This window comes from Trichoderma virens (assembly GCF_000170995.1).
Source record: "Trichoderma virens Gv29-8 chromosome Unknown TRIVIscaffold_89, whole genome shotgun sequence".
NCBI lineage: Eukaryota > Fungi > Ascomycota > Sordariomycetes > Hypocreales > Hypocreaceae > Trichoderma > Trichoderma virens.
In genome coordinates this window covers 388900-409506 of record NW_014013660.1, presented here as the reverse complement: position 1 = coordinate 409506, position 20607 = coordinate 388900, and the positions used below count along the sequence as shown (strand labels likewise).

The window sequence follows — 20607 nt, the reverse complement described above, 5'->3', positions numbered from 1 at the left end:
CCGGCGCCTGTGATTCGCCATCGTACGGCAAGATGGGGGGTCATCCATGTCCAGATCCTTCGCTGTTTTCACCAACGCGGGATGCTAATAGGCGAGACGAACCTCATACCTTTCATGTCGCATTTGCTCGCCTTTGGTCCTGGAAAGAGGAGACGTGAAGCATCGACGACGTCGTTGTGTTGGTGATGGCTGATCAAAGCCTGTCAATCAACATGGATCATGCTTCGTGAACTGGCTGCTTGATGGATCTATATACCCGTTCAAGTACTATGTATGTCATGGAAAGGTTCAGCTTTCAGCTGTCGTGAGTTCGGGCTATTTTCGCCCACTCTAAGCACTACTAGTTCTACAAGCGGCCAATCAAGCTGACAACTGACATCAAGTCGTCTCCCGCCGGGCCCTACTAGGTACTAAGGTAGCCCTCGTACCGGTACATTTGTGCTTGTACCTGTCTGTTGTTGGTTGCAAGACCAACTGTACGTAGCAATCGGTTATGGGCATTGCGTGAAAAAAAGACCGCAACTCCAAGTCTCTATACACGGATACAACGGGAATACACATTCCAGGCCACCCAATCTCGGCCGGAACCCTAGATTGGACCAATGGTGGGCTGTTGGCTGTGTCTGTAGAAACCACTATGCCTGTTCCTGAATTCAGCAGCATCGGCTACTTTGTCCATGGGCTCGTCTGCCCACTCTCGCCGTTTGCCTTATTGGTTTACAGTGGAAAGGCTGTGAATGGACAAATTAGGCTTCACGGAGCCGCTCTTCCGTCATGGCTTACTATGGAGAGATTGGGCCAAGACCAAACGCGCATATGAGCCCAGTCCCGCGGCGCAATCAGATGGGCTTAGTGAGGTGAGGCCCCAGGGGAAGCCGAGAAAGGAAATGGCCGAGTCCACGATGGATGCATTTTGGGAGTAGGCTGGGCTGTTAGTTTACAGTAAGGCCCGAGCAGGTGTGGGCAACTAAAAATCCGAATGGGTGGCCTTGCGGCCGTTGCCTGTTCCCTTCTTCTCTTCTTCTTTCTGTTCTCTTTATCAACTCTAGCTCTGTCAACCTCAGAGACGGCTCGGTTCCTAGGCCAAGTTGCAGACGGTTTCGTTTGCGTCCTTTCGTTGATCTTAGAATCATCATCACACTCATTCTTTTCCTGGCTTCGGCCACCTTACAGTCTTTCTCTAGTATAATCTGGACAGTCAGTCATTAATATGGTTTCCGCAAGGGCTGGTGTTGCGGCCTTTGGCCTCCTCAACGGCTACTGGGTATGTTTGCCATATTTGCCTCTCTTATTCCCCCCTAACTGCTGGACACGTCGCTCACAACTAATGTTCAGGGACAAACCGCACTCGAGAGTATTAAGCCGTACTGCGATAGTGGTATTGATTCCATCACTCTTGGTTTTGTTAACAATGCCCCTGGCCCCTCTGGGTATCCCGGTATCAACTTCGGACCCAACTGCTGGGCAGATTCATATCCTGACCCCGTAACTGGCTTGCCCACACAACTCTTGAGCCATTGCATGGGCCTTCAGCAAGATATTCCTTACTGCAGATCCAAGGGTGTCAAGGTCATTCTCAGTATCGGAGGAGTGTACAGCAACTCTACTCTCTTCCCTTCCAACTACAAAGTTACAGACAACACCACAGCCACCAACTTTGCCACCTTCCTTTACAATGCTTTTGGTCCTTACAACCCAAACTGGGGAGGCCCTCGCCCTTTTGACCAGAGTGCCATTCTCCACACCCAAGTTGATGGTTTCGATTTTGACATTGAGCCGCCGAACGACCAAACTTGGGGTAAGATTCCCCCCTATTCTTGAAATGTGCTCTTATTGGAATTCAACGCTAATATTTTTCACTCAACAGCAATGGCGCCTTACATCAAGATGGTTGAGACGTTCCGTTCTATTGATTCGTCGTTGATTTTGACTGCTGCCCCCCAATGCCCTACCAACCCTCAATTCTTTGTCTTGAAGGACCTGATTCAACAAGCCTCCTTTGACAAGCTTTTCATCCAGTTTTACAACAACCCGTCGTGTGATCCCATTCCTGGAAACTCGGCCGGCGATAAGTTCAACTACGATGACTGGGAGGCCATTGTTGCCGGTAGCGCCAAGAGCAAGTCGGCTAAGCTGTACATTGGTCTTCAGGCCAAACCGGCAGCCCCAGGGTCATTCGAGACAGGCTATGTTGACCCAAATGCTGTGAAGAGCTTGGTCTGCCAGTACAAGGACAGGGCGCACTTTGGTGGTCTTTCCCTGTGGGATTATTCTCTTGGTAACCAAAACAACATCAACGGAACGACTTTTAACCAGTGGGCGCTCGAGGCGCTGCAGGTCGGATGTAACCCCTTCCCTACCACCACCACCTCGGCAACTACGGTTTCTAGCACAAAGGCCTCGACGACCTCTACGACCTCCAAGGCTTCGTCGACGACTAGCAAGGCGACCACTACGTCCAAGGCTTCGTCGACGACCAGCAAGGCGAGCACCACATCCAAGGCGTCTTCCACCACCTCCAAGGCAAGCTCTACTTCTAAAGTAAGCTCTACCTCTAAGGCATCGACAACTTCCAAGGCGTCTACGACCTCCAAGGCTTCTACTACCTCGAAGGCGTCGACCACCTCGAAGGCTTCGACCACTTCCAAGGCTTCAACCACTTCCAAGGCTTCAACCACTTCCAAGGCTTCAACCACTTCCAAGGCTTCAACCACTTCCAAGGCGTCTTCTACGACCTCCAAGGCGTCTTCTACGACCTCCAAGGCCTCCACGACCTCCAAGGCATCAACAACTTCCAAGGCGTCTTCCACCACCTCAAAAGCCTCTACAACTTCCAAGGCCTCCACGACCTCGAAGGCAAGCTCTACTTCCAAGGCATCGACAACTTCTAAGGTGTCCACGACCTCTAAGGCTTCTACCACCTCAAAGGCGTCCACCACCTCAAAGGCCAGCACTACTTCCAAAGTAAGCTCCACCTCCAAGGCGTCTACGACCTCCAAGGCTTCTACTACCTCCAAGGCGTCTACGACTTCTAAGGCTTCCACTACCTCGAAGGCATCCACCACCTCGAAGGCGTCTACCACTTCAAAGGCCAGCACTACTTCTAAAGTAAGCTCCACCTCCAAGGCTTCTACTACCTCGAAGGCGTCCACCACTTCCAAGGCTTCTACGACCTCGAAGGCGACCACCACTTCTAAGGCATCTTCCACTTCCAAGGCGTCTTCTACCTCCAAGGTGTCCACGACCTCCAAGGCAAGCTCCACTAGTAAGGCGTCTTCAACTTCCAAGGCCTCCTCAACTTCCAAGGCCTCCTCAACTTCTAAAGTTTCTTCCACCTCCAAGGCCTCCTCCACCTCTAAGGCGAGCACTACCTCCAAGGCCTCCACCACGTCAAAGGTGTCTACAACCTCCAAGGCCAGCTCTACTTCCAAGGCCAGCACGACATCCAAGGCGAGCTCTACCGTGAAGCCTAGCACCACTTCCAAGGCAAGCTCTACTTCTAAGGCCAGCTCTACCGTAAAGCCTAGCACTACTTCCAAGGTCAGCTCAACTGTGAAGCCTAGCACCACCTCGAAGGTTAGTTCTACCTCCAAGGCGAGCTCTACCGTGAAGCCTAGCACCACCTCCAAGGCCAGCTCTACTTCCAAGGCAAGCACCACTTCCAAGGCGTCTACCACTTCCACCAAGCCCACCACTTCTGCCAAGCCTACGACTTCTACCACGTCGGTGAAGGCGTCGACTTCAAGCAAGCCTACGGTGCCGGCCTCCAGCACGAATGTGGGTAGGGATGTGACTACCACCACCTCTTCTGCCGTCGTGTACCCCACGACAACGAGCAAGTGGTCCAACTCGACAATCTCCCGCGGCCCGGCCACAACGACCCCTGCTGGCTCTGCGACTGTTTCCCTCACGACAAGCACTGTTTACACCACGTCTGTGCACACCGTTACCAAGTGCCCGCCCTACGTCACCGACTGCCCGGCAGGAGGTTATGTGACCACGGAGACTATTGCTCTGTACACTACCGTCTGCCCCGTCAGCGAGGCAACTCAGACCGCCGCGCCTGTGACTACCGAGGCTTCCCAGCCTTGGACCACCAGCACCGTGTACACGACCAGAGTCTACACCATCACATCTTGCGCTCCTGATGTCACCAACTGCCCAGCGAACCAAGTCACGACGGAGACGATTCCATTGTACACCACTGTGTGCCCTGTGACGGCAACTGCTACTGGCACCCCTGTCGGACCTGGTAGTGTCGAGTTCCCTCAAAACACCGACATTGGCCAGCCTTCCGGGGGTGCTCCAGTCGTTGAGGCTGCCTATCCCACTGGCCCCAGCAGCATCCAAACCCTTGCCAAGCCCACCACCTCTGTTGGCGCTCCCCAAGGTCCTTATGGTGGAAGCAGTGTTGCCACCAGCTCTCCAAGCAAGCCAGCCTACCCCGTGGGTTCTGGATCTCCCAGCTACCCTAGCAGCGGCCCTGGCAACGCGTCGCCTTCTGGATCGCCTTCTGGAAGCTGGAGTGGCGTGCCCGTTGGTCCTTCTACGATCCCTAGCATCCCCGGGACAAGCGGTGCTTCTATGATGAGTGCTAGCCTGCTTGGTTTGGTCATGGCTGTGGCCGCACATGTTTTTGTTCTGTAGAAGATAGACGTGCTCGATTTTTGCATTTTACGGATGGGTTTTCCCAAGAGAGCCTTTATTCTTTTTCAGACATTCTTCTTAAAATACTTGGTCTTCTGAGCCCCTTAATCATGGGTTGACGAAGAACTTTTTATTATTATATATTTTTCTTTTTTATGTCGATACGGTCTGGATATGTGTAGGACTTGCTGTATACCTTAGCTTATGACGATGATTTCACAGGCCATTAACGGAGCGCATTCCGGGTTCAATATGTTATATTTTTCATCCTGATGGCTGGTTTCAAAAGTGACTCGGTGTAGCTTATTTGCAGTGTATAGTGGTGTTTACACTAGAGATCTTTTCACATAACGTATTTGTATTGGAAACGTCGTATAGATGCCGGGCTGTTGACAGAGTTGACAACCTGGCCAACCGCGAGTTTAGCCAAGTTGTCATCATAACCAAATGAATACGAAGGCCCACTTCGACTAGGTCAATTATCCAGAGCGGATTGACACTATAACTGATTCCCCCGCACTATGCTCGTCCGCCCTTTGATCTACTTGGTCAATCTCGTAACCATTTCGGAAGCTGACCAACTTTCTCCCAATTATATACATTTTTGTTTTTCTAGCGTAGCATAACAACTTAGAGTAGAATAACGAACATTCAACCACCAACCATGGCAGCTCAAACCCCGGACGGCACACCCATCGACCTTGCAGAGAACAGACGCCGAATGGCCCGCGGCGAGCTCTACTGGGCATTCACACCGGATCTCATCCAGGACCGAAAGAAGTGCGCCAAGGCGTGCAGAAGGCTGAACACGGCCGAGGATGCTACTAGACGAGAGCTCGTTGAGATGTGGAAAGAGTATGTATACTTGTTTTTTGTTGCTCATTCCCTTTGAACTGAATGCGGGTTTTCACTCGTGAACTTTTTTATTTTTGGGTGCTTTGGATGATGTTGTTCTTACTGATGTGTTTATTTATTTATTTATTTGTTTTGTAGGATGACTAGGGATGAAAATGCGTTGCCGCCAAAGGCTGCCAGTGAGGATGAAGATGAGGCCTTACTGGAGGATTATCCATGGGTCGAAGGGCCGTTGAAGATGGACTACGGATACAACGTTGAGTGCGTCCCCCTCAACTCCCCCCTTTTGCATCACAAACCAAATCCATCTATACACGACCCCCCCCCAAAACTAACATCTCACGTCACATAACAAAGACTCGGCAAAAACGTCTTTGTCAACTCAAACAGCACCTGGATCGACACCTGCCCCATCGTCATCGGCGCCCGCACGCTCATCGGCCCCAACTGCAGCTTCTACTCGGGCACGCACCCGCTGGACCACCGCGTGCGCAACGGCACGCGCGGGCCCGAGTCCGGCAAGCCCATCCGCGTCGGCGAGGACTGCTGGTTCGGCGGCGGCGTGACGGTCCTGCCGGGGGTGACGATTGGCAAGGGGGTGGTGGTTGGCGCGGGCAGCGTCGTGACCAAGGATGTGCCCGAGGGCGTGGTTGTGGCGGGGAATCCGGCGAGAGTGCTGAGGAAGACGATTGAGGAGACGGAGAATGGAAGTGCTTGAGGGATGTATAGGAGGGGTGGCGTGTGGTGTTGGTTATGCTATAGATAGAGTATAGAGTTGCGCTGGGCCACTTTGATAGAATATACAATATACAATGTTTTTGTTTATTAGCGAATTATTACTAAGGTCGTTGAGAAAGAAAGAAAAGTCAGGTAACCTGTAACAAGACTTGAAATTCTTCTCAAATTAAATTGATCCCTCCCTCATAGCCTCTTTCTCAGGCGTCATAGTTCCGCTTGTTTCGCCCTCCAAAGCCATCGTGACCACTGGCGGCGCCTTGCCAGTGACAATTCCCTTGAGCACTCTTGTCAACGTTGCTCTGCTCTCCCAAATCGGGTATAATCCAACGCAGATAAATGAGCAAAAGATCCAGATGATGCCCACAGTCACCCAGCCGGTGAAGAACGATTTGGAGAAGATGTACCCGGATCCGTACATGGGCATCGGCCAGAGAACGAGGAACGCAAGCGCCCTGTTTCACAGGTTAGTAACCTAAATCATTGTTACAATGTCCAGATGGGTCAAACTTACATAAAGACAGTGACAAAGCAGGCAATCTTGAATGCCTTGTTGAGCTTTCGGCGCTCTTCCTCGGATTCCGTCCGCTCCTGGTTTCTCTCCAACTCTCGTTGCGCTTCGCTGTCAAGCCCCGACGCCTGGATCATGTCATGATCATCCACCTTTCGAATCTCCATCATGGACTGCCAGTCATACTTGTCCAGGCCGAAAATGAGACACAGCAGCGGCACAAGAACAACAGGTGCTAGCAGCGCAACCACATTACCAGCCAGCATCGGATCGTTTGACCCCGTGCAGTTGACATCCAGCTTACCGCACTTCTTCTTGGCAGTCACCAGCCAGGCTACAATGGCGCAGATTGTACCCAGAATAGGGGAGAGCGTTGCTGCCCAGCGATTTTGGCCGTTCCACAGCAACGTCAACGTAGCCGGGATCACAGCGGCTGAGATTAGAACGCCCATGAGTAGATAGAGGTAGCCCATGGAGATGCCGTTATACCATAAGCCTGTGGAGATGCAGCAAACAACGATCATATAAGCGACCATGGAGATGTGAGACATCCATACGAGACTCTTGCTGCTGGCACTGGGGCGGATGTAGGTTCTGTAAATATCGTAGGTGAAGATGGTGGATGTTGCTACCAGCTCAGCACTGAAAGCCGATGTGACGGCCAAAAACAGCATAATAAGAGTCGCGATGGCGCCGCCTTTGCCCATGAGAGCCACGGCGGCGTAAGGAAGAGCCAGTCCTGCAGAGACTTCCGAGTCCGTGAGGCGGTTAGGGTAGGTCGGGAATCGAGGGCTAGATTCGAGGGCCAGCGCCGCGAGGCCGAGTGTGGTGGCTGTCAACCACGGAATAGCAAACCATGCCGCACCACCCATGATGTATCCCGGCAAAGCATGAACAGGGCTTGCTGCAATACTCTTGTTATAATACCCATTGTCCAAGAACACGGTACCGAAGTTTCCAACGATGTTAATAACGAAGAAGATGGCGCCGCCCTGAGACTTCATGGTGAGGTAGCTGCCGTCGCGGTTGCCAGAGACGGGGTGGGCCTGGGCAGCTTTGACGAGGAGATCATATACAGCTGCGGGGCTGCCAAGGATATCCGAAGTGGCGTAGGTCTTGAGTGCAAAGATCATGATAATAATGAGTACGGCAAACGTATGGATATAGTCAGTAATGAAAGTGGCCTTGAGACCACCAGAAACCGTATATGCCACCACGGGGATGGGAATGAGGAAGATGGCTGCTACAGCATGCATCCCCGTCAACGCATTTACGGTTGCTGCTCCTCCCGTGATTAACATGAGGGAAACCAGCATGTTGGTCATGAGACCGAAGACGATAAAGGTGAAGTGTGCTGGCTTGCCATATCTTGCCTTGATGACCTCCAGGAACGTATGCGCATTTGGTGCTCGCTTCTTGAGCGTGATGGCTATTGTGGCAAATAGTAAGATCTGAACAGTAGCTCCAGAGGCATACCAGAAGGGACCAGAAACGCCGTATCGGTAGCATACACCAGAGCTCTGCAATAGAGTTGCTGCCCAGGTCCAAGAAGAGACGACAGCTGAGGCCACTAAACCGGATTTGACAGTACGGCCAGCAGTGTTGAACATTTCAGACGTTTGAACTTCATTGTTGAACCGTTTGAGAATGTGAGTGACGGTAATCTATTGCAAGGTATATTAGGATATACTGTTCCGGTGGGTATCAAGAGAGGCATGTCTTAGACTCACCATGAAGATGGCGAATGCGAAACCGAGACCCAGAACAATGCCATAGCCATAGCCTTGGCCCAGTGGGGTAGAAGGTGAGTCCGACATGATTCCACCCAGGAATTGATTCTTCACCGGCGAGGCTGTCCAGGATGTTTCATTCAAGATCTTTTTTTATGCCGGCGAGTTGTCCAAATCCGGAGACATGGGAGAGAACAAGGAAGGTAATAAGGGAGGGTATACATAGATATGTAGCATCTTGCACAAGCAGTTTATCTAGATATTCTGCATTCGATCACGACTTTCGCAGATTCGGCCAGTACCGGATGGATGGTGGTGCAAGGCCTTGCCAGGTCCAACAATCTCTTCCTTGGACATGAGTAACCCCCAAACTCCCACTTGGTGATTTTCCATCTTGTAGATTGCGATATTTCTCACTAAAGAGATACGATAAGGATGAAAGCATCTATTACACCAGTCATCGGAAAGCAGCGATCTCGCAACTGTGAATTGCAATTGCGGCAATCTGATATTACATGAAGCTTGTGTCACAAAGCAATCGTAGGGCTGCCGATCGGCAGTGAAGCGTATCAAAGACGCAGCTTCTGGGGTAGCGCTGATAGTTGCAAGGGAGCTGATATGGGATCGAGGCCATGCCTAATGCAAACGCAAATGCAAATGCAAATGCAAGCTAGACGATGAAAGCGGTTGTAAGAGAACTGCTTATCAGCTGCGCCCTTGGCAGAATGAAGATCTGGTTGGCTCGAGAATGGAAGGATCCTGACAGGTTAGTGGTCCCGATAAGGTCGAGATAGCAGATGCTGCTATGGATAGGTGCCGCCCCCCCCGCAAAGTTACCCCATGCTCTAGGGATTGACACGAACCGCGGAGAAGGCCTGATGGCCGCCGGCAATGGATGCAATGGCAGAGATAAGATAGAATGTCAACGCATGATGAGATAACAGTCATCGGGCTATTAATCGCTTCGTTTTCCCTATCTTTGGCGATGCAGTGATTAATGAGTACTCGAGGCTGTAATAAGAGAGATGGATAAGACAGGGCTCCACTCTACTCTTCAGCCGGATATGGGAGATAAGCAGATGCGGTATACTCGTAATAACACCAGCTATTAACAGAAACATCAATTGGTGATACACACGACAAACCACCTCGGGCAATACCGGCCGGCTCTTGCTCGCTATCGGCATCACACATAGCGACACTGATAAGGCCGATGAGGTCAAGACAAGAGTTTAGTCAAGGGAAACTCGTAAATTCATAGTAATTCCATAGGCTAATGTCAATGTTATCCTGGGAAGAATCTTCTCGGACAGATTGCGATTACACGTAATAGTGTTTCATGATGTTAACGACGTTGGTATCATCTGCCACGGCTAAATCGATCCTCTGTTTCTCCAGGCGAGATGCGATCGTGGGGGAAGCAAGGCAGAGTTGAAGGAGTCACATGTCCATGTGTTGTTCATCCAAGAGGCTTCCCAGAGAGTGTGATTGATTGGCGATAACAGATTCATGGGATCATTGCGGCCACTGCGGCCACTGCGGCGTGATCCGCTATCTCGTTGTCTGTCGATCTCGGAGATGGTAGGAATAGCCTCTTGAGAGATGATATCGATCGATAGGAAGGTATATGCAGCTCTCTGTCGAGGTGATGCTCGCTCTGCGCTTCTCCGCTTCTCCGCTTGTTACTTGTCAAGAGCGCGTAAACATGTCACCGTCCAAGGTCGGCACCTCTTCTTGACGCATCCATCAACCCTTCTTCAAATATACTAGCCCAGCGCCGTGCTAAGTCTGACAAGTCAAACGAAACGCCTTGAGCAGCACTACCGAGCTCGGCCACAACCGATGTCGCCAGCTTTCCTTCGAGGCCACAGGGTACGAACCGAGCCCACGGATTGACATCCTCGCCGCCCTTTACGGAGACATCGATGTTGATAGCCGTACCCAGAGCCGTGACGTACCGCCGGTGGTGAACCCCAAGAGCCGCAATCTTGCGCGGCTGGCCCGAGGATGCCCGAACCCAGACCCCAGGCTCATCACGGTTGGTATACGTTTGGATGTCAAACATGTCTAAGAGGAATTGTTGTGTTGTCGCCTCAAGATGACTGGCAAACGTGGCCACACTATACTTGGGATAGAGGGAGGAATGCATGTCCAGCACTGGCCAAAGGACAAGCTGACCCGGGCCGTGGTAGGTGGTGAGACCTCCGCGATTGGTCTTCTTCACCTGAGGATGAAAGAGCTTCTTGATGGGCTGAGGATACCGCAGGAGATGGACGTCCAACGGCCGCTCCAGGTGCGCCTTCTGGTCTTGAGTAAGCTCGTCTTGTCGACGACCCAGCGTGAAGGTGGGTGTAGATTCAAATGATATGAGAAGAGGCCGAGGACAGTCATGTTCCGTCCTCGACTTCTCGGGGAGGCCCTTCCAGGTCAGAAACGCACCCCGATGCCGCTCCTGGGCGTCTTCGGCGGATTCATAGCTTGTCAGGCCAGTAGAGCCATCTTCTGTGAGATGCTGGTGGTCCAGCAGAGAAGCTTTTGAAGGCGTCGTCTGCCATCGTCGGCCCTCTGTCGACAGAGCGGTCTTTTGCACCAAATGCCGTCTCGACAATGCTGCCGCCCTCAATTGCAGGCGAGGCACGTGCCACATCTTGTGACCTGGATTGAGTGCCTCCTAGCAGTTAAAGCAGCCGTAAATGGGACCAGACAAAAAAAAGGTTGACCAGGCCAGGTGTTGACGCAGCATTGCCTGTTAGTCGCAGGCATGTACATGCTAACGTTAGTCGGTATTCGGCAGCACCAAAAGGCAAAACCTGTAGCCCCCGCGAGACGCTAAAGCAAGGTTGTGGATGCTGCTGACGTGACATGACACTGCCGGCGAACTTCAACGGTGACGACGAGTCCGAGTCCAAGCAGCAAATCAAGGGCTTCAGCTTTCGATGCCCCTTTCAAGTCCGCCCGGGCTGGTCATGTGAAATGCTAATCCGCGTTCTAGCAATTCGGCACACCACATGCTAACGCCTCATCCATTGCCTGTTTTGCCTGGCTAAGGCCGCATCACCGGCCTCATGACATCAACATCAAACGGCTCGAGAATCCGCTGTGGAGCTGGCCAACAAGGTTTGCGCCAAAGACGGCCAGCTGTGTGTCTGAGAGGATACACGTACAAGGATGGAATGAATGGCGAGTTGCCTTGCGGTGCTGGTGCTTCGTACCTTTGGCAGCTCTTCGTGCTGTGCCAGTGACGTCTCGTATTTGGCACTTAAGATGCTGACGGGATTGCTGTAGCTTCTTCGAGTCTCAGCATCGGCCAAATTCAATTTGCGCTGGGCAACTGTAGAAAGGCAAAAAGAAGCTTACCCTCACAAAACAGCATCCAATTGCAAACTATTGGCAGCGCAATTGAACGGCTTCGTCCTTTCTCGGCTGCCCGTGTCGTCATCGCCCTGCTCCACGATGCCGCCAGCCAACCACAACAAGCGCCAGCCCGCCAAAAGCTTCATGGCTTCGACTAGCATCGGGAGCTGCAGCAGCGCGATCGCCAGAATGTGATTGTGGATGACTTCTCGCGGCGACATCGTCACTCACACGTCGCGTACATTGTACGCAGCCCCAGCCATTGAATCCACTTGACGTAGATGTAGCTTGTACTTGGGAGCTGAGCAACGTAACCTTGGATCTGCGTGGCTCAATAACTGCATCATCAAGCCCCGCCGCTCCTGCCCCAATTCCTCCCTCTCTGTCCGAGTATCAGCTTTGCTCTCTTCAGCTTCAGCTTCTTTTCTCTTGTTTCTCTTGTCTCTCCGTCTTCCACTATCCAGCACTGCTATAGTCTTTATCCCCATCACCAACATACTTACTTACATCTTCTCCCAATCGCTTCTACTCTACTGGTTTATACTCTCTACTCTCGACGAGAGTCTGTTCATGAGCATTTGATCAAGTCCAGCTGAAGCAGGGTCCCCTGCAGGATCTGTGCCGTCGTCATTCTTGCAGCATCCCGCATCCCTATATCTCTTCCCTGCGTCTTGACACAACACTTAGTATTATTATTACTGCGTCTCGGACTGCCCACTACTACCAAAATGCCCAAGAGTACGTCTGATCCCCATCCCACATATAATGAAAGGCAAGCCAGGCTGACCATGAAACCGTCCATAGACGTCATTCTAAGCACCGTCGGCCTCATCCTCCTCTCCACCTCCATCCTGTTCATCTGGTTCATCATCCTCCCCGGCGTCACGAATGATACCCCCTTCAGAAAGACATACTATCTTCGCGCCGACACCAGCGGCATCACAGGTGCCCGACCCATCTCCCAGTGGACATACTTCTTCATCTGTGGTCTCGACAACCAAGATTGCGGAGATTCTCATCCTGCCATCCCATTCGGGTTTGCCTGGGACAGCAATGCGCAGAACGTGCCACCGGGACTTGGTGGAAGCCATGGCAGCGACACAACGTCGTTCCATTATTTTTACATGTGGCGCTTTGGATGGGTCTTCCTGCTTATGACGCTCTTCTTCGAGGTCTTGGCCTTCTTCGCCTCCGTCTTGGCCTTCTTCGGCCGTCTAGGTGCTGCGCTTACCTTTGTTATCTGTGCCATTGCTCTCTTCTTCTACACCCTCGCCGTATCTATTATAACGTATGTTGAGCCCCAAGTCCCATTTCCCCGACCAATGGATTTAGAAATGGGTTTCTTCTCGTGTAACCGCTTGCACGGTCACTCGCTAACGGTCGTTACACAGTGCTACTTTTGTTGAAGCTCGCAACCGTTTTCACGATGCTGGCCGGTCGGCCCAGATCGGAGCTTATGCCTTTGGTTTTCTCTGGGGTTCATACGCGGCCCTTATCCTCTCTACTGTTCTATTCGCCCTCGGTATTCGTTCAAGCAACAGTTTTGGGCTGAAACGCGGGCAGAGTGAGAAGGGCTCTCGCGGACGCTCTTATGACGGTCATCGGGTTAAGGAAGACTATTCGTAAATGTGACGGCGGCAGATCATTTTGTTACAGTCACTATAACAGAAGCGTAGGAGAGGACGAGGAAAAAAGAAAGAAAGAAGAAAACTCAATACTACTAATACCAGCCTACGGGTGTTCGATGATGCCAAGATGGCCCTAATACGATGGAGAAGGATTTCCCAGTGTTAATGACGGAGCAGGGGAGGAAACAGATCCTAGAGACCATTGTCATGATGGCTCTTTACAAACACCTACACTCGCTAGTAGCACGCAAATATCATTACATAGGCTTTGAAAATAACAATTGCTAGTTCAGTTTAACTGGTCTCTACAAATATCACCACCAGAGAGCAAATGCCGTACGTCTTTGATTTGATCAATCATATACATGAATGATATAATAATTACTTTGCAAGCTTGCCCTCGTGTTCTTGGCCTTGTTTGTCTTCATATACGTACAAAACTCCCAAAATCCTTCCCGCCGTATACACCATGCCTAGCATCCCCCCCCTTCCATCCCAGTCCATTCCATCCCCGCTTCGCCTACAAAAAGAAAACATGTATATATATATAAGATATGATAAAAAAAAAGGAGGCCGAAAGAAGAAGAAGAAGACGAAGAGATTTGTGCCATGATGGAGCAAATGAAACAAAGAAGAAGAAGAAGAAGAAGAAAAAAAAGTTCGAGTATCATCCGCTTATAGCTCCCTTTGATGAAAAAAACAAAAATCCCCCCGTCTAAGAAAATTTGGGGCCAATAGGTAAGTAGGTAGGTAAGTTGTTGCTGTGTGTACATGCAGGCGACTATTTTGCAGTGATTGGAGAGGAGAACGTGAACAGCTCTTCTTTTTCTCTCACTCTTCATGACCCCTTTTGCTTAAATTGTACAGAGGAAGAGTCATCAACACAATCGTTAATGACTCCTCCGTCCTTCACTTCCCCCCCCTTCGCTTTTTGATACTTTGATCTGATTCTTGTCGATAAATTCAACCAACTCAGATACCAGCTCCTGTTGGCATATGTCATGGCGCCGACTCCTTGCTTTTTGGTAGGCCAGCCCAACGAGGCTAAATACTTGGCCTAACGGTGCGATTGGGGCAAACAGGTTTCTACTCCATCCCTCGTATGTTTTTCCCCTCCTTGTTTCTGTCTTTTGGGACTTCAAGTAATTCGTGTGTCAGTACTTCATAGACTTTGGTTGATAACAGGGCTTCCCAAGGGGCTAATGCTGTCGAGAGGCGCGGCATGAAGTGCTGGCTTGCTAGGACCGTCACCGTTATGCCCTTCCGCATTCTTCTTCAGCACCGACTTGACCCATTCAGCAACCTCGGCATCTTCGGTGCCCGAGTTTAGATCTATATGTCCCACCGCCTCTGCTATCTTTTCTGCGGCCTCACCGTCTTCGGATTCTTCGGTAATTGTTTCCGGCTTGGATAAGGATTGAATCCAGGGATGCTTGAGCAGCATAGCGTACGTCGGCCGCATCTTGGGGATCTTATGCAGACAGCTCTTGACAAAATCCTTTGCCAGATCCGTGTAACCCTCATCAGGCATGGCTGGCGGTTCGCCTTCGACGATTGCCTGTAAATATCTAGTTAGTAAACGGCTTACAATAACGCTAGTCGGTAGCAAACTTACGTTCAACTGGCTGAAAATGGTGGACGAGGCTTCAGGTGGGTATGGGTATCGGCCCATGGCGCACTCTATGATTGTCAGGCCTAAACTCCAAACATCGCTCTGGACACTGTAGGTGCCGTCCGCGCTGCCTGGTTGTGCCATGGCACCTCCGGATATCCGCTCGGGCGCCATGTAACTCTGGCATCCAATGTTTGTCTTGGCTATGCTAGCCACAAGATTCCCACTGACGCCGAAATCGCAGATCTTGATCTGGCCTCGCGTGTTGGCCAGGATATTCGTCGGCTTTACGTCGCGATGGATAATGTTATGCTCGTCTTTCAGTGACTTGAGGCCCATGATGGCTGAGTAGGTAATTTTGCGCAGTACGTTTTCGGGAATGCCTCCGGCGTAGATCTTATCAATGGAACCACCATCCATGTATTCAATGCACATGTAAACAGCGCCCTCCTGAAAGAAAGCTCCGTAAAAATCGATGATGAATGGAGACACACACTCGTGCAATATGACTAGCTCCTTGAGAATAGTGGTGAACTTGGCGTCGTCGAGCTCGAGTCGAATTTCCTTCATCGCCATGACTTTACCGGTCCGTCCGTCCAGCGCGCTTGCAGCATCTGGGACCGCCGAGTCCGATTGACTACGGTGTGGATGGGGTGCCAGCTTGGCTCCAGATAAACCTTGACCAAAGCGCGGCACAGTCGGCTTCGCATGCTTGACCTTGTATACGGTTCCGTAATTGCCCTTTCCGAGCTCGTCTATTATTTCCACCTCATCCAGCGATATGCTGAAGGTCTGACCGTTCGAAAAGTTGACTCCCGTCCGGGTAATCGTAGCGGCACCGTCAAAAGTAATCCAGCCCTTCTCTGTATCGATGTACTTCTTGAAGTCGTCTAGTTTGGATCCCAGTGAAGGCTTGCCATTGGGAACGCTCGCTGGGCCATTTCCAGGCATTCCTGCTGTGAAAGAAGGAGCACCGGCTCGGCGCAGTCCACCTGCAGGGCTGGCGCTGCCGCTGCCACCCATATCCGAGAGCTTCATTCCCATGCCCATGTTGGCTCTCCTCTCACTAAGAGATGGTTTTGGCAGGATAGGTGCCGATCTGGGGTGCGGCACGGCACCAGGACGCTGCATGGTTGGGGGCATGCGGAGGCCGGGGAAACCGGGCGCACCAGGGCCTCCGGGCGAGGGCATCGGTGAGACAGGCGAGCTGCCCGCCGCTGCCATGCCCTTTTGCATTCGCTGCTGATGAAGGGCTCGTGCCTTGGCCATGACGCTGTTGTCCATGGCTCCAATGCCGCCCGCAAAAGACGAAGTTGCTTGCGGAGGATGTCTCGCCTTGCCCAGGATTCCCAACGTAGTCGAGTTGGGATTCATATTCCGAGGGTCGGCAAAAGTGTTCAATGATGGTAATCGCTTAGGAGAGTCGCCAAGCTCATCGCCGTTGGGTGTTCCGGCCACAGACGAGTCTTCCGAATATGGCGATGCTTGCAGCGAGAGCTCGTGAGTGCCATCGGACACGCTGTCCGGCGTGGCTGGGATCGAGCCGGAGCCGCTCATTGTGACGGTTGAAGAGATGTAGTTGCGCGGCTATTGCTCAGAGTGGGCGTGATGGGAGATGGAGAGATGGGGGCGACCAAGGACCTCCCAGTATTCAAAGGTAGTAACCATACACCGAAGTCTCTATGCTCGATCGAGGGTGATGGCGTCGCAAAGGCAAGGGCCGCCAGCGACCCTAGCAAGAGTGACGAGGACGAGGTTTTTGCGGTGGACGTTGGCGAAGCGGGTGGCCCGAGGTGGAGGTTTTGAAGCTCGACCAAGGTGGGGTTTCGGAGGCGACAACGATGCTTCGTCGCTGACAATCGCTTCAACGGCCGATATGCGGGAGGCGGACGGCGGATGGTTTGGTCCTGTGGGCTACGCTCGTCGAAGGCTAGGCCAGTCTAGACTTTTGCAACCCAGCGGCTGGGCTAGAGAGAAAAAGGTCGATACTTTTTCCAGATGCTCGCTGGCTTCGGCTGTCGCTCGGTTTATACCGCCGTGTGCCTTCTGACAGGATTAGTTTTTTTTTTCTGTTCGTGGGGGCGATGCGACGAGAGGGGAGAGAGAGAGAGAGAGCGAGAGAAGAGAGAATGGCGAGAGGGGGAAAAGAATCCGAAAAGGCAGCCGGGGAAAGAAGAAGGCGAAGGCTGCAGGTGACGGTTTGCTTACTGCGGAATTGGATTTTCGTCAGGATGCGATGGCAGCAATGCGGATTTCAGCTTCTGGATGACGGTGGATGAAACGGCGCTTGCCTTGTTTCTGCGCCCGGAGCTATCGACAATCAGCCCCAGTCTGCCAAGTGAAATGAGGCTTTGCTCTCCGTGCTCCCGGCAGTTGCGAAGAGCAAAGAAAAAATTTTCTCTCTTCTGCCCCAACGAAAGGCAGGTTTTAATGGTTTATAATGGGGTTGAAGCATACATACAAGGAAGGACAACTGCCCGAGCTTAAGCCCGTCACGATACTACGGGTATGGTAATGTATACACTTGTATGGATGAGAGAAGTTGAAGCTGCGGCGGTGTCAGGGTGCCATCCAGGTGCTCGTACACGTACAGCGCATCAGACGAGAAGCAGGAATCAAATCTCACCTCCCTGGCCAGCAATCAGGAACGGCCGTTGGCCAATTCCCTGGCTATTTTTGGTCGTGTGAAGAAACCTGAAGGCGCCCGGTATTTGATCAGGCCTCGGCACCACCTTGTCGATGTGCTAACCTGCTCTGGGCGTCGTATGGAGTACGAAATTAGCAGCAATGGCAGAGCTTCGCAAGGTTGTGCGGGGTTGTCCAAGGAATTGACGGGTATTTTGGTGTGGAGTTTTGGTGCTGGAGTGACTATGAGACTATGACGATGACGATGCAAAGACACAGCTGCGACGTGCGTCAAATGGGCAAAATAGCGCCGAGGAGCTGCAAGATATCGTCAGGAGGCGGCTTGGTGCCGGCACGTCATGTAGAAGCAGGGCACGCTGCATGCGCCTTCAATTGGAGCGCCGGGATTGGGCGGCTGTGGCGACTTTGGACTATCGTGACCTGAAAGTGGGCATCAGTGTCATGTCACCGGATAAAAGTGCTGGAGTGGTTAATGACCTATGGATGCCTTGGATCTTGCCAACAGGGGACAGAGAAATGGCGAATGGCAAGCAGAGAATCGAAGCTGGCCTGGCTGTGTATTGAAGCTGTGTGACGTGACGTGGTGCAGTGAGGTTGCCCGTCAGCTTTGGGCTGGGCTGGACAGTGAGGGAATGTATGTCAAGGAAGACCAGGGTTCACCGCTGGGAAGCAAAGGAAACGTAGTACCGTAAACCAGTAATAAATAGTTTAGGACAAATGGATAGTCAAGGACAGAAAGAAGAGTGATTGATGGAAATGAAAGGGAGGTAAGGAGGTCGGGAGGATCCCATGTGGATGACTGCTGTTGGCGTTATATATCGCCGTTTCCCACAATGACAATCAAACGCTTATTAACCAGAAACGCTCAACCACACGCTACTGTCTATCTTGTCCAGTGCCCAGACCAGCGGCGGGACAATCTGCCCTCATCGCGGCATGCTTAATATGACTTTGTGGCCTCGACGACGTTTGATAGGTGACTCTGAGGCCTCTCGGGCGGAATGCTCTGTGCCTGCTGCGCTGAAGTGGCTGTCGTGACTCCACCCCCAAGGTACTTTGGGCCGCCGATGTGTTTCGTATCTGCAGCTCACCATCTACGAGGCCGTGGCGCCCATCGCCACCGGCGGTCCAGGTATCGCCAGATGGGATGGTACTTGGCAAGCCCGATGATCCATATCAGACAGATCTCATGATGAAACCGCCTCTGGTCCCCGAGCCGTGCCTTGGACTATCAAGCGGGCGATAGTGGCCTATCACGGCTTTTGAACAATAACGGGCCACTTCGCCTAAGGGGGGGGGGGCGATTTTTCCGTTTGCTTCCTTGCTTCCCAGAGTCACCAAAAAAGACCGAAGCTACTGGAGGCAGGGCTACCCCAGGATCGTTTTCTGAGTGATGCCGGATGCAATCGGGCATCTGGAGCCTTGCTATTGGGCTACTAAGATGAGGCTGCGACAGGCACTGCATAGCGACGCAGTGGCTGCCTGAAGAGCTGACGGCGGCATCCAATGACGAGCCAAATCTGCGCTGCCCTTGCATCTGCTGTCTCTCATCTATTGCTTTTTCCCGTCTTTTTTGAGTCAATTGCAATCTCGTTCTGAGATGGCGTAAATACGCTTCTGCAGCTAGGTTTAGACCTTGGCATGGGGTTAATTTAGGTGTCAGGTACCAGCAGAGCGTAGTACCAGGTACCTGGTGAGATGAGATGCACACGCACAGCTTGGAACTCGAGCATAAACGTGTGTACAAAGGGCACTGAAGTGTTTAATGCGGTGCTAGAGCTGATAAGCTATCGGCGAAATACGTCTGATGGTTCGATGATGCATCATAGGTCTGCGCTGGGAGCCCAGTTGAGAAGCGATCGGCGCTGTATTCGTTTCAAACAGCTATGTTGTGTGCAACGTTTGCTGGGTTGCTGGGCAATCCCCCCTCCATCGTGTCTGTCATGACGTTCTCTTTTACTATGATGGCGATCGGGCAGGCGAGGCGATGGATTGAAACAGGCATGAACACAAGCTCATATCATGGTGACGAATACGGAGTACATGGCACGCCTAACTATGCGGTTCCACGTTGTGATTACAGCTGTGAGCATTTTGATATAGAGCGTATACTGTACATGCATGCATCTTGCTTAGGAACATAGCGCAGCATGGGAAATTATCAAAAGTGGTGGTTAATTTATACATCAAATGCCACTGCGCATCTTGGTAATACAATTGTACCCATCCCTTGCCTGAAAGAACGAGGCTTTGGGACGTGACGGAGTGACGGAGTTGGGACCGCTATGCTCGCTGGCAGTCGTTGACTGGCCGCCTCTTGGTTGACGAAATGAGACAATCTCAGCTGCTGCTAGCCGTCCTCTTGAAATCAAGTTGATAGCAAATGCCGGCTTGATCATCTCCGGGGTACAAAGTACGGAGCATAACGGCAGACTGCCTTGAAATCTGGCGTGTGCTTGAGTTGGCATGTTTTGCCAAGGGGGCTGGCATCGCACAGATAAGGCCTCTTATCTCCTCCATGTCTCACTTGATTCGCAATTGTCAGACTTGTATTACCTAGCACTGCGCTTCACCGCCACGTACAAGCCTCTTGGCCGCCGTGGCTTGCGGGCTGACGAAACAGACAAACGATGGGATACACGTGACTCTAGCCTCTGCAGCCACGCTCCAATCTGCTCCCACTGTGATAGCCCTACGCCCCCGTCGCCCCTGGACAGGGCTCATGGGCGCATTGGCGATTTCCATTGGCCGGCGGAAGCCTCCCGCGCAAGTACCTGGCAGCGCAAACACCCATTGGGAGTGATATCAACGCGCCGGTGGCACGCCAGATGGGGACCGCTAAGAGGGTCAATGGCACCTAGAGGGCTGCTAGAGGGCTGCTAGAGGGCC

The 20607-nt window shown here is 52.0% G+C and overlaps 6 protein-coding genes across 6 annotated transcripts; 3 read left to right on the top strand and 3 right to left on the bottom strand.

Annotated features, from left to right (window-relative positions):
• Positions 1-1051: 1051 nt before the first annotated feature.
• TRIVIDRAFT_80474 (glycoside hydrolase family 18 protein) lies at positions 1052-5136 on the top strand (the record flags this gene model as incomplete). The annotated part of the gene is made up of 3 exons (XM_014096114.1): positions 1052-1264; positions 1336-1798; positions 1868-5136. 3 exons carry the CDS (start codon positions 1211-1213, stop codon positions 4645-4647), a joined length of 3297 nt encoding a protein of 1098 aa, XP_013951589.1.
• A 232-nt stretch (positions 5137-5368) lies between these two features.
• TRIVIDRAFT_42424 (uncharacterized protein) lies at positions 5369-6220 on the top strand (the record flags this gene model as incomplete). The annotated part of the gene is made up of 3 exons (XM_014095751.1): positions 5369-5502; positions 5641-5763; positions 5860-6220. The coding sequence occupies 3 exons, from the start codon at positions 5369-5371 to the stop codon at positions 6218-6220; spliced, it is 618 nt and encodes a 205-aa protein (XP_013951226.1).
• A 186-nt stretch (positions 6221-6406) lies between these two features.
• TRIVIDRAFT_65980 (uncharacterized protein) lies at positions 6407-8565 on the bottom strand (the record flags this gene model as incomplete). Its single annotated transcript, XM_014095750.1, has 3 exons — positions 6407-6692; positions 6752-8412; positions 8479-8565. 3 exons carry the CDS (start codon positions 8563-8565, stop codon positions 6407-6409), a joined length of 2034 nt encoding a protein of 677 aa, XP_013951225.1.
• Positions 8566-9715: 1150 nt separating this feature from the next.
• TRIVIDRAFT_183357 (uncharacterized protein) lies at positions 9716-11125 on the bottom strand (the record flags this gene model as incomplete). Its single annotated transcript, XM_014095749.1, has 1 exon — positions 9716-11125. The coding sequence occupies one exon, from the start codon at positions 11123-11125 to the stop codon at positions 10187-10189; it is 939 nt and encodes a 312-aa protein (XP_013951224.1).
• A 1435-nt stretch (positions 11126-12560) lies between these two features.
• Positions 12561-13458, top strand: TRIVIDRAFT_65978 (uncharacterized protein; the record flags this gene model as incomplete). The annotated part of the gene is made up of 3 exons (XM_014095748.1): positions 12561-12570; positions 12637-13120; positions 13224-13458. 3 exons carry the CDS (start codon positions 12561-12563, stop codon positions 13456-13458), a joined length of 729 nt encoding a protein of 242 aa, XP_013951223.1.
• A 351-nt stretch (positions 13459-13809) lies between these two features.
• Positions 13810-16629, bottom strand: TRIVIDRAFT_80473 (uncharacterized protein; the record flags this gene model as incomplete). Its single annotated transcript, XM_014095747.1, has 2 exons — positions 13810-15018; positions 15076-16629. The coding sequence occupies 2 exons, from the start codon at positions 16627-16629 to the stop codon at positions 14623-14625; spliced, it is 1950 nt and encodes a 649-aa protein (XP_013951222.1).
• Between the last annotated feature and the right edge of the window lie 3978 nt (positions 16630-20607).